At 40.2% G+C, this 14,013-nt stretch overlaps 1 protein-coding gene across 4 annotated transcripts in view; it reads left to right on the top strand.

Annotated features, from left to right (window-relative positions):
- Positions 1 to 14,013, top strand: part of LOC137195356 (probable E3 ubiquitin-protein ligase HERC2) — a 335,566-nt gene that overhangs the window by 92,610 nt on the left and 228,943 nt on the right. For all 4 annotated transcript variants that reach the window (XM_067607635.1, XM_067607631.1, XM_067607643.1 and 1 more), the window contains exon 5: positions 272 to 384. In XM_067607635.1, the coding sequence (XP_067463736.1) occupies positions 272 to 384 (113 nt within the window). The remainder of the gene's footprint in view (positions 1 to 271; positions 385 to 14,013) is intronic.

Genomic DNA, 14,013 nt, shown 5'->3' with positions numbered 1-14,013 from the left:
GCACTGGCATGAACACACACACAGACAGACAGACATACACACAGGGACTTAAAAACATCAGATCTACACAGCTCAGTGCCATAAAGGAGTATGCTTTTTCTTTCGTGTTCCCTCTGTTCACGTTGTTCTGTCTTCATCTTAGAGGATGTGCTGTAGCTGTGCCTGTCTTTGGGATGTTTGCCAGGCTGATGGAGTATACCAACTTAACTACAGAGCAACTCAGAGATACAGTGTGTTTCTTCACCTCACTGGGAACTTTATTTTTTTCCAGCTGGCACCGCGTTTGTTCCAGAATCTTCCATCATCTCTGAAAATATCTCAAGTGGCCTGCGGAGAGCGACACACTCTGTTTGCGCTGGAGGACGGCAGTGTGGCGGCGTGTGGGTAAGTTCAATGTCAATGCAGTAGACAGTTTGCCGAAGTCCAGACTTGAGGGGGATAGGAGGAGAGATGAGGAGACAAACCCCTCCCCACACATCCCAACCCCCCTCATATTACTGCATAGGCAAATTAAGGTCAGGGGAAAGATCGCAGAGCTGCGTGTGTGGAGGGGTATGTTGACGAGAAATCATTGGGTATTCAAACTTAACTTTTTCTCTATGTGTGTGTGGTGGAGCATTTGTCTCCGTGTGTGCGCACACACACACACACACTTAGGTTTGTGCGTCTCTCCGTTTCTGCTTTGCATGCATAGTTGTAATAAATCTTGTTGAGTGTGCGTAAGAGAGGTGCCTCTGCTGCCGTGTGGCTCAGGATCAATATGAAGTGTGTTTATTGAATCCAATAGTTGTTTGTGGAGAAGGGGAATAAACCAGCTGGAATAAGTGATCAGATGTGCTTTTAAGGCTCATTACCAGCCTGTTGGGCATATAGATCTGCTTTTTAAACAGCCCTCTGGATTGAACAAGTTCATGCTTGAACACAACTAACATGATATACTTGCATATTTTGTATTATTTATAATACTTACATATTATATTATATTATATTTCAGCATCACACTTGATCATCTACTCAGTATTTCCAAGATTTATTTTTTTCTTCACAAACTTTAAATGACTTAATTGCAACCAGTTGTGTTTTTATTTAGCCACATAAATGTACATGTGTTATACTAAAATTATATATATATGTATACATATATATATATAAATGTACAGAGAGAGAGAGAGAGAGATTTAGCCCATGTGGCACTACAGCATGTAATTAAAATGTAATTATGTAAAAACAATAAATTATAGAATCTTTTATGGTCTGATAATTTTAAAATCTGGTCAGATTAAGTGTTAAGAAAATCAATTTCAAAATCAAATTATTTTCTACAGTTTACTTCTAGTAGGGAACTGTATTACATCCATCATAACGGATAAATATATGTCTGACTAACATTTCACTGTGTACTAATGTACTATTAAAACACTATTGGCACAAACAAAAATGCATTCTAAACATATAGCAACGGATTAGTTGATTGCAGTGTTTGTACTTTTGAGTTGGAAGTAGTGAAATTCTCCTTGTCAGGTTGGGCATTTTCTGCCATTAAAACACTCGTAAACAGGTGTGTGCCAAAAACAAGCTCGCAGGCTAATACAAAAGATTGTGGAATAGAGTCACAAAGAGTCACAGCATGAAGAGACTGATGCATTCAACTCAAAAAGTAGAAAAATATTCAGCGGGTGGCCTGTGGTTCCATTACTTTGACTGACATTTTAATAATTATTTAAGTTTTCTCTGACAGCTTTAGTTTCTGTAATTCTAACACCACCCCAATATTTTCACTATAGTATTCAGTCCCAAAGGTGGTAATCCCAGTTACTTGTCCTTATTTCTGATCTTATCACCCCCAACTCCCCCATACCTCCAGCTGAACAGACACACATGCTAGCAAACACACACACACACGTTATATCTCTCCCCCATACCTCCCTCTCTTCTTGGCTCTCTGTGTTTGCATGTAATATTTTAGGCGACTCTGGGAGGGATGACAGTTCTAACTAGGCCTATTAGGTACCCCTCAGGGTGCCCTCAGCACTGATTTGAGCACCATTAATTTTCTATTATGGAGTGCTAAAGATGTGCCCCTGCACAGTCATTCACCTGGCTTATTGAGTCTCACACACACCAATTGTGGACTTTTCCAGGGCAGTGTTGTTGAAGGTTTAGTGCGACCCCTCTGGGGAGCTAATTTATTATTTGCAGATATTGATCTGGCAGGGTAGGCCAGCCAAGCCGTGGCCGATGTTGACTCTGCTCTGGCCTGTGGCGACTTTAACTCTTTACAGACTGAAGCAGACACACACCAGATGGATGGTCAGTAGTTATTAGAACACAGCTATTTGTAGCTGTTTCAATTCTTTTGCTTGTTCAATGGTTCGTTTATTTAAATGGGGGAACTGATGGAAGCAATTTGCAATAAGGGAAGGATAGATTTTATCTTTCTGGATATAGACCTTGTTTTTTCTTTGCAAACAGACATGCTGTGTACGCACACACAGATACATACACACAGACTTGCACACACTGTCTGGCTTGTCCAAGGGAAATAAAATCACAGTTAAGAGGAAGGAAAACAAATTTAGAAGGTCAGACAAAACATTTATCAAGCTGTGTGTGTCTGGTGGGTAAATAACAGAGGGACAGTAAAGGGCATGACTCTGAAACCACCAGATAACCACAGCAGATCATCACACACAGTCTCGAGATTCACTGTCGAGAACAGATATTTCTCAGAGGGTTGCCTTCAGAGCATTTGCTAATATTCTTTCTCCTGTATTGCTGTTTTATTTTGAACATAAAACTGAGTTATTACAGCATACACCCATGTGACCAAAATGAAAGTTATCATGAAGAAATGAGAAAGAAAAGAAAGAAACTACAAAGACATCTTGACATCATGTGATTAAATGTAGAACTGGGCACAGTAGCAAGAAAAGCATTTACTCAACTTGAAATGTGGCGGTGACACAGACAATATGCTGCATTCAATGTCATTTTCCTTCAACTGTCCTAAACCTTTATATTCAGCCTGCTTTTGTTTACCAATCTTGTTTTAAATCTTACAGTATTAATTGTAAAACTTATCTTTTTAAACAGTATCAAAGCATCTACAGTATATAATAACAGCAAATTGTAATTCTTTGAGAGAAGATAATTTCAAGCAGAAACAATCCTACTTAATCTTACGCCATGACGTAATAGAAAATAAACTGAGCCAGAAACCAGTCTTCTCAAAGAAATGTACAAGAGGAAATGTGAACATTATATTGAATAAAATATCCAGATGTGGTGTGTGTGTGTCTGAAGTAGGAGTTTGTCTATAGGGAGATTGCCTATGCTGTTGATGTCCTCATCCTGCACAAACACACATGCACACATACTGTATGTACCTGCTCTCTAGCACGGGTAGTAGTTAAACACACACACACAGCCACATTATGCCTAGGGACCAATAAGCTGCTTCCCACAGGCCTCCTCAAGGCCTTGCTACAACCTCAGACTCAGCTTGGCCCGTCCCAACCCTAATTGGTATTTAATGCTCTCACTGAACCTCAGAGGTCAAACAGCAGAGTGTGTGTGTGTGTGTGTGTGTGTGTGTGTGTGTGTGTGTGTGTGTGTGTGTGTGTGTGTGTGTTTGTGTAAGGGTGCTGAGCCAAGCACGTCACTGGAGGTATTACCAAGAAATGACAAAGAGGAAAGCTACATGTTAGAGCCATTTTTGGTGTTGGTTGCCAATTTATTTATTGAGGTGATGTAAATCTTTTCTTTTGACTTATGAATAGATGTCAGCTTAATATTTTTGAACAGTTATTTTTGGATTTATTTTGATTAATCAGATGATCATAATCAGCTGTGGTAGAAGGAAGAGGTTGGACTGAGTCTACGCTTCTTCAGCAAACATGTAGGAAATGTGTGTAGAATGGGGCATTGGTACAGTCCTTGACCTCACATTAGACTTAGAAATATTTTTTGTTTTGTTTGTTAAAAGAGAGAATAAATGAGGCAAATAAAGGCAACATAATTGGCGGCTGCAGTGTTGTGATTTGCACTGTTTAACATGTGAGTCAAGAAGTGGAGCCCTGTTAAGGTGGCACAGTTTAAAAAAAGTTAAGAAAGAACTGGCCATGACACTACAGATTGCACAACTGTTGGGGTGTGATGACCGCTGGGTAGCCTGAATAGAGGATGAGTGATGATAGATGTCCAGAGAGGAATTATGGAGAATAATAGACCACCATTTTCCTCTATACTGGTTGTTATGATAGCATTTTGCCTGATCTTTATGGCCTCGGACATAAAATAAAGGTCAGGAAATTTCCCAGGGATGAAGTGCCTCCAACCAATCCAAATTTGTCCCTACTACCTCTGTAAAGACGATTTCATGGTTGACAAGCGTGTCTCTTGTTGAATTTGGCGTAACCTCAGAAGTTGGCCCATATTCATCTTCCATATTCATGTGAGTCAATAAAACAGAGGTGGAGGTCAGAGAGAAGACATCAGACGCTGATGAGGAAACATGGTGGAGTGGATTTTCCACTGTTTTGCTGCATGGTTTCTGCTAATGCTGTTTTGAAAGAGTGGGCAGTCCGCCCGTGGAGTCCTGATGGGGAGAAAGACAGAGGGAGGAAGCCACCTTACGCCCCCTTTGTCTCGTTCCATGCCACTTCCAAAACTCAATTGTCTGCCTTCTGCCAGAGACCACAGTCTGTGGAGACACTCCTTGCAGCTGTCTACACTCAGGGAGAGAGTAGGAAAGAAAAAAGAAAAGATGACAGTATGGAAGGGGCAGATAATAGGTGAAATGTGAACAAAAAAGATATTACCCATTCTTACTTACTATATATTTCATGTGAATGATCAGTCTGCTATGAAGACGGCAGAAATGAGGATTGGTTGCTTTTTATGTGGTGTACTGTATGTAATTATCAGGCTTGATCTGCTCTCAGTTATACAGTAGCAGATAAGTCCAACATCTGGACTGGTCCAGACTCATTGAATATGAAGAGGCACGCCTTGATTGAACATAAAGAAAGTGTGGAATTTTACATCTAGCTTTGTTTACTAAAAACGGTACATGCTTGTTGTGGTTTATCGTGGCATTTTTTCATTGGATTTACATCCATTACACAGCTTTGGAACGTGTGCCATTACAAATTGCTCTATATGTAAAAAGAGTAAATGTGGTTCTAAAGCAACACAGCTGTCAATAAGCATCAAGCAGCCGTTGCTGACGTGCCTGCCGTCTCATCAGTAATCTGGCCAATCTGTTTTAGCAGAAAATGGCCATACACAGCGCAGCATTGATGGAAATGTCTCATTTCAACTTCATGGTGCCTTGAGAAAGCAAAGCAAATCAGCAAATGTTCATGAATTTGACAGCAGAAGCATGGAAATTCTATGACAACTAGTTGGATTCGGTGAGCTGAGTGCCAGCACTTTGCATTAAGTTACACTAAGCACTAATTGGATGCTACCTGGCTCTACATCACTAGCAGCTCTGAACAGGATCGGGATCTGGCTCTGGCAAACAGCAAGTTCTCTGGTGTTGCTGGCTGATTACCCTTTGCAAAGGGAAAACTGAAACGATGATGAGAAAAAAATCCCCCTTTCTCTCACACAGGCCCTTGGCCCTGTTGGCACTGTGCTAGCTTTTTGATTTTTCCTGATGTCCCTGAAATTGATTTTCAGCCATGATTGCATTGCCTCTGTGAGGATAATCAAAGATTTTGAATAATTGCTGCAGTATGACTGTACAATGGGGAATAACGAGAATAGTGGCTACTTCCCCTCACTGTCATCTGTAGAATAATTTTAGCTGAGCAGTACAGTATGACTTCACAACATACCTTTCAAATGGTTTCCAGTTGTAAGCATGACACCATTTGTTTCTTTGGCCATGCCTAATAAAATCCTCACTAGATTTGATAATGACAAAAGATACCATGATGTCACAGCTTCAAAATCTGTCAGATTTAAGTTTTGTCAATGAAAACTATTATTCAGGTAGTTTATATGTAATCAGTCGTTATTTTTCTTTTGGCTTTGAGCAAAAAGAGTCAAAGCCAAACTCTTATAAATAAATGACTTCTCTTATCCTAGCAGTTAAATCAGCAATGGAAAGAAAAACTTGATGTCCTCAGAATCCCTGCTACACAAGCTTGACAACACGTCAGCCCTCAGTAACATTTTCCCTGCTTAATCTTGCTGTCATTGATTTAAAAACATCCTGAGGAAGTCGTTTTGTGCTGGCTGCCTCGTATAAGAGAGACATCACCATCCTGGAGCCTCCCTTTTGTGCCACGGTGAAAGATGGTCTCTTGTTTAACGCGGGAATGTAACCAGTGTTTGCGAGGGGGAAAACAGATTGATTAGAGGGCAAGGAAAGATTAATAAGCTGCACAGGGCTGTTATGACACCCATTGTTTCACACATACCCTGTAGAGATGTGCCTCCCAAAATGCATCATTGTGTAAAATACTGACCTAAAGCATATCATTACTCTCTTTCTCGTGAGAGCTTGCTTTGCTCCCAGATGGAGGCTTCTAAACAGTAATACATAAAGTGTTCTCATTCACATATATATAATATTAGCAAATATATACAGTAGGTGTTATCAGAATAGACCAAAAATCCTGTCATATGCAGAGAGAGCAGGATCAGGGACACTAAAATCAGGCCGAGGCCACGTTGTCTGGTGCCAACACTTGTAAAAACGTCCGTCTCCCTGCAAGCCAGGAGGAATCTGTCCCTGACAAAAGAGCCAGACAAATGAGAGACCTCTGGCTCGGTAGTAGGAGGCTTGGAGGTTGGGGCGGGATGTAACCTTGAGGAATAAACTGCACACCCCAACAACTTGTTTACTTTTTCATAAGGGTCTGTTGTTACTTAGTTTGTAGAGCCCAGAGAGAGTAATGGCCAAAATGAAATTCCTGCCAGCATCATGCTGTAAATGACAGCACTCAGTATTTGGTATTACTGATTTAATTTATTATGCCATAGGCCATATAAAATCTGAACCCACCTCACACAATAACCTTGAGCCGTTAATGACACTGCTCAATATCACACAATCACAATTTAATAAAGTTCACTTATCTGCTAGCTCTGTCTGTTGAAAGAAAAACTAAGAAATCTAGCCTACAGAGATTTGAAAACAAGCTGCCAAAGACAGTAGGAGCCCAGGAGCATATATTGACATTAATAACAGGAATAGGAGAACAAGAGGAGTTCTCTGCAAGGGAATCATTTTTGTCTGTGACACACTCTACAAGACTCTATGATGACTGAACCCAAATTCATACTATATATGTTGTATATTCAATCAGTAAGAAGGGGATCACAAACAAAGCTTTTTATCAGGTTTCATTGACTTTTATTTATTTAAGCTCCAGCTGTACTAAAAATGGAAAGTTAATAAAATAGTTTTATTTATTTGTTTTCTTTATTGGAAGTAACTTTTTTAAAAAGGAGGGGTTTTATTATACTCGTAGACTAGACATTTAGGTATTCACAACAGCAGATGTTCCCATTTGAATGGAGTGACTTATGGCTTCTCTGTTACAGAGTGTACGTGTCACTCGTTGTACTATTTCTTTCTCTCTTTTTTTTCTTTTTTGGATTACATAGCCTTAATGTCATCAAATATCAGTGAGTTTCTGTCTGTGCATGTGCACTTGAGTTAGTGAGTCTAAAACTTTACTGAATCATGTTTTGCTGCCACAGATTAAATTAATTCCAAACAATTAGATACCTTTTCCTTACTTATTTACCAGAAAAGTGGACCAGTCATTTGTCAGGGGGACGAGAAAAGAAGTGTTATACAGTGTCATGTTAGCAAGTTAAGCAAGCACGAAAAGATCATCTTAAGGATAGTTAACACTCATAGAAAATCTTCCCATGGTCTCAAAACTGACCACTTGTTCCATTATGTTGACAGGAGACTGTGTGAGCACTTGACTGTTACCCTTTGAACCTTGTTTGCAGTGAGAAGCTTGAGCCGATTGATAATTTTTCAAACCAAAATCTGTGGGAAGATCTCAACATATATTGCTTTGAAAAACATTGAACATATAAATTAACATTACAAAATGACAACTGGTTTACCATATACAGTAATAAGAAATATTTTTGAATGGCTTGAATGACAGACTTTGGGTGCACACTTGAAACATTTGATAAAGTGGAACCATTTTTGTTGGACATTGATGAACAAAAATGGTTTCCAGAATTACAATAAATGGTCCTCAGAATTACATGACAGAAATAATATACATGGGAACATTGTAAACATAAATAACAGAATAGATACTGTAGATACTAGAGATGTTGATTCTCACATTTTTCACAGATCAAGTGAAAATCACGATCAAGATCCAGTAAATGCTGGGAAAATAAATCTACTGTATTGGCCTGAATATTAGACGACCTGATTAAAAAAATGTAAAAGTAAAACTTGAAATAACTCCAGTAAAGCATAACATACATATCACTTTAGTGTAGCTTGTCTATCAGTCACACTCTCCTGTCAGTTTTGGAAGCAGTCGAAATTATTTTCTTTGTTTTTTTTGCTCCCCATCATCCGTTCACAGTCCATGTATACTAAAGAAAGAAAGATTTAATAGAGGAAAAAAAAAGATTTATTAGGTGAATGTCAGATTAGTAATTAATTAATCTGTTACTCATATACACCCCTAGTAAATACTGGATTCATCTGTTGTAGATGCACTTTCAGTACACTATTAGACAGTAGTTAGTTATATACAGTAGACACATAAAGTTACACACAATAAACTACTTGAGCACGATACTTTGCTCCAGTATATATATTTTTTTTACAGTAGGTAGGGGGAAATAAAGATGGAGGAACCACTGACAAGACTGTTGGAAACATGGTGTAATGGATTAGGAATGGCATTTTGGCTTTTAATAGACAAAATGATAATAACCCAGTGAAATCACAGCAGAAGAAAATAAAACTTTTACAATCAGTATTCTTTTAAGGTAATGTAATTATAACAAACAATTGAATTAATCTGCCATATTCACCATCAACAGCTTTTTCGATGTAGTCATGGATGGAAAAAATAATGCTTTGCACAACAAAAATCTTTCACGCACAATGTTTTAAGTGCTAATGGCATTTCTGTATGAAGAGTAAAGTGTATTCCAATTAGTCAAATGGCAAAGCTTGATGTTATCTAAAATTAGCTTTCATGTGAGATTTTCTACCCTTGTTTTTTTCTGTTTCTAGCTGGAGGCATGGCTTTGTTCCCCTTTCTATTTAATTTGCTGCCAACCTGTTTTATTTATTTCTGTAGTTGCAGAAATTGCCTTTTGACCTTGATGATTACAAAAAGTAAGTGAATTGAAAAGGCATTGATACCCAGTATTCAGTGTGCTGGTGCACAAGGTTATTCATCTTCCTACCTCGGTGGTTTCAGTTTTGCAATGGTCAGATTTTAGTCCCCGCTTTGCTGTTTTCATTATCTTAAGAGGGCAGAGGAGAGCTTTTTTGCCAGCGACCTTATAAACTTCCATTTCCAATACAGTACATCAGCACATAGATATACACACACACACACACACCCCACACCTCCTACAATAGAGACAAGCCCCCTCCCCCTCCCACTACACACACACACACACACACACACACACACACACACACACACACACACACACACACACACACACACACACACACACACACTAGTAAAATTGACCGTTTGGAAGAGACTTACACTGTATTTTAGCCTCCGATAATAGTGAACAGTGTCAGTTTGTCATTTTTTATATTTTTGTAGGGTTATTTGTTAAAGCTCAAGCCTTTTCATATTTCTCCCTTGGATTACACCAAAGATCAACGAGTATCTTGCATGTTGTGTTGTCTTATGTAGTGGTTGTTGGCATCTACTGTAGTTACAAACAAAATAATCAATCAAGGAACATGTATATAAATATATTCTCTTGGCCTCATCAACCAGGAAATGTAACCCAACAACCTAATCAACATTTCTGTTCAACATTTCTTGATAACAGAGTACAGAGAGCCATGCAAATGTGCCAGTGTTGTTTTATAGCTCAGATAAATGTAAGGGCACTACATTAATTAAAAACATAACAGATTTCAGTTTCAAATGAGATATACTGCTTTACCTGTCCTACTACTCATTTCTGTCTTTCCTATCTGCCACACAATCTCACTGTCTCTCTTTCTCTCTCTCTCTCTCTCTCTCTCTCTCTCACACACACACACATACGCACACACAACCATATCACTTTTGACACCTGTAAAATATGGAAGTAATGATGTCTACAGTGAATTAATGGCTGAATGAACCTGCAGTAGGGCTTTATAGTAGCATGTTCACCTTGGGGTCACTCATTCGATTCAAGAGCTGCGAGGTAGTGATCAGAAATCATTTCCATCTAATGACGGAGTAGAATAGAAGGAACCAGGAGAAAGGCGTCTCAATGGTCCCTGGGCTCTTGGTTCCCTTCATAATACAGAATAAACCATTAAACACACAACTGCTTCCCATACCTACTACTGTAGTCTGCACATCCCTGAGAGTGAATTTTGCGGCGGTGGTAGTCTTCATGTATTAGTGAATGTGCCTATAACAAAACTGAGTTTATCTTGCGCTATTTATCTCAGCGATGGATCATTCGGTCATGTTTACAGCAGTACTGCACTTCTTTCTTTCTCTTTTGCACTGTTGGCAACCATTTTCCATTTGCTGGAGAAGTGTTTCATTATTCTAGCAACCGAGCGGACATGTCAACACTTTAAGATGACTCACTGAAGTGGACTCTTGGACACCTGTAAAGACATTTTGCTGTCATATAACATTCTCCACACTATACAGCTTTATGCTCACCTTACCAAAGATTTTTTTTTTCTTGTCAAGAGTTTGTTCCCTATCTGTCAAATCACTTTTTTTTTTCATTGGGATCATAGTCTGCTCTCTCTCAGCAGTATTAGATGGAAAAGATGTCTCACTGTGCTAAACAATGTTGATATTGAATTAAAATCAATATTCTTGACTATCTACCTATTTTGGTGAGTATGAATCTCAAAAAACATTCACATTGTGTATGCAGTAAACTGTACTGTGTTAAATGTTTAAAAGTACAGTGGATGAAAGAGTAGTAAGGGGGCCGTAGGGTGAGAAATAAAAGAAGCTGATTTGGGCTCTCCGGCGTTTCAGTGTTTTCTCTGCTGCCCTTTCAAGCTTAGAGAGGCCCAGTGGGGGCTGGAGTGTGTGAGGCTGGAGTGCAGGGAGCATGGGGCACTGTGTAGGCCGAGGCTCAGCATCTGCCAGCCCAGACTGTCCGTGGTTTGTTCCTTTTCCAGCACATTCTTATGTAATTATCTGTGATAAACTCCTCTGCAGTCAAGCCACAAATCCACATGTCAGAGTCCTGGCTTACCGAACAAGTCTTAAGAAAGCCACATGTACACAGTACCTTGTAGATGCATAAATGTGTACACACTCAAGCACACACACACACAGACACAAATGTGCATTCTCACACACCTTCTCATACTTAGATTCACACCAACAAAACTTTGGGCTTCAGTGACAAGTGGATTTTTTTATTTTGGAGCCAAAGGATGGAGGGTATAATCCTGGCTTCCACATTGACACTCAGCAGAGTTCAGCAGACTTCACTGGTTCCTGTTGTGCCCAGCACTTTCCCCTCTCAACACTAAGTTCCTCAAAGTCCCCATGACAAAGAACCTGCTCAGTCTCTCTACTGTGCCAGAATCAGCACTACTAGAAGTCATGCCTCTACTTCCTGCCTGTGAACAACTTTGACTGCTCAAAGCTTCACAGACACAAGTAGAGGTTATTTCGTACAATGTTGTATGATCTCCTCTTGTGTCTCTCCTATTGCTTACCTTGGAGACGTTGTTTATATCATTATAATTAGCCGTCCATGCATGCACATTGTTAAGATAATCATATTTTGTACCATATTTTGCTACAAATTGGGACACAAAAATGAAGAACAATGGCCTGGTTTTGAGTTCAAAGAAATAATAACCATATTATTCTCTTGCCATGTTTTTTTACAAGCGTTCTTGGATCTTCGTTTTGCTGTATATTATCTAGTCTGATGCCAGCAGAACAGGGGCAGGGGATGACAATGGAGTGGTGTACTGCGGAAGACTGAAGGCTGTGCCAGCAGGATAAGAGAGAGTGAAAAACAGAGGAGGGTGGGGGTTTCATTAGCATAACTAGCGGGATGCCCAGAACCTTTCTAGAGTGGCATGTTTACGGCACCATGCTTGGCAAGAGCACACTCATTTTATAGGGTTTATTAAGGAGACAAGGGGAGGCACAAGCAGGATTTGGGATATTGTCGGTGTGTGTTTTTGTATGTTTGCGCTTGCATGCATGTGTGTGCAAGTGAGCGTCTGCTTTAATGTGCGTGTTTGGCTGTTTTGTTTGCATGTGTGGGGTCTGAGAGGAGGTGTGCTTGGTTTCAGTGGCTGTGTGGCGGCATCTAGCCCAACTACTTTTACATGTTTGTATTTTGGCTTAAGTGCCCTTTAAAAGAAATGAAATAGAAAGTGCATTCATAAGCCAATCCTTAAGAATGATCCCATTTCAGAGGAGCAGAGAATAGGGCTCTTTGTTGTGCTCTGGCTCCTTTCATCTCTCTGAGGTCATTTTCACAGAGCAAACAGGGAGACTCATTATCAACCTGCACCTGAGAGGTCAGAACCTGAACTCTCCTCCTCCCTCTCTCCCTGTTCAGCCCCCCTCCAAACCGCCCCCAGCCGTGCCTCTGTTCACTGCAACCCCTGGTCCGTACTCGGGTTTATTAGCGCAGAACATCTTTTCCAGTGACTGAGCTTGCCCTTATTGTCTACAGCGGTCAGGGTCAAGTCAAGGGCGCTCAGCCTAGATTGGAATCATTTGTCACACGGTCCCGGACTGGAGCTGATTTCAGCAGAGGCCAGGATGAGGTACATAGCGGTTCCAACACCACCTCTGACACAGGGAGCAGGGGAGAGCAGCTACCGGACTACGCAGATGGCCCCAACATATTACACAGCCACTGCTTGCCAACAAAGGACCCCCTCCTTTTCCCTTTTTTGCTTGCAAATTTAGGGGGAATGAAATGGGAGACTGGATTGAGAACATAAATGGAACATGCTCTCTGGGTTGTCAGGACATATGCCTCCAAGTGTAGACCCATTTTTGGGACCTCTGTCTCCCTTTGACAGTTCAAAATTGCCACACAAGTGACCATGATAATGACTGCACCTTTTAAGTCAGAAAAGAAAAAACCTATTTTCCTTTCAGGTGGAAGACGCTCCTTAAATGATGTAAACCGTGCAAAGTATTGCAATTTGGCCTGGGAGCACATGGAAGGTTTTTCCCTTCCACCTCTCTTCATGGTCAGCAGGAGCTTGCATGAACAATGGATCGTGCTGAGGTAGCATGTGGAAAATGACTTTAATACACCATATAGAATGGCTTATTGCTCCGGTCAATAGGACTGCAGTGAAGATGGTGTATCCTGCCGCTTGGGAAGGTTAGACCTGTCAAATGGCCACAGTGACTGATATCCAGACCCTGCTTATGAGGTCCGTAATGGGTGTGCATGTGTGTGTATGTGTGGATTGGGCGACTGACTGACTGACTGACAAGCCAGTTGTAAAGGTTACATATGACACACACCTTGCCATTAAGACTAAGATTAGTCCATATTTTTTCTTTCTTTTACATCTAAGGCTATATCATACATGACACAATAGGATGTCAAGGTGATACTAAAAGTGCTACAACATGAAAAACTGTGAAATTACAAATATTAACAGAACTCTAAACCAAATAAACAATATGTGTTCAGCAACCAACTGAAGAAAAAAAGTGGAAATAGTGGAAAAACAAGGGGAAATGAAAGATTGAGCATCAGGCCATTTTAGCTTGTTTTCCCTCAGAGAGGGCAAGTGTGGAGGTGAAGGTCACAGAGAGACTAAGCACACAGCTCATAAAC

This window comes from Thunnus thynnus, chromosome 2, assembly GCF_963924715.1.
Source record: "Thunnus thynnus chromosome 2, fThuThy2.1, whole genome shotgun sequence".
Lineage (NCBI taxonomy): Eukaryota > Metazoa > Chordata > Actinopteri > Scombriformes > Scombridae > Thunnus > Thunnus thynnus.
Note: the sequence above shows the minus strand (reverse complement) of the source record. Positions and strands in the feature narration are given on the sequence as shown.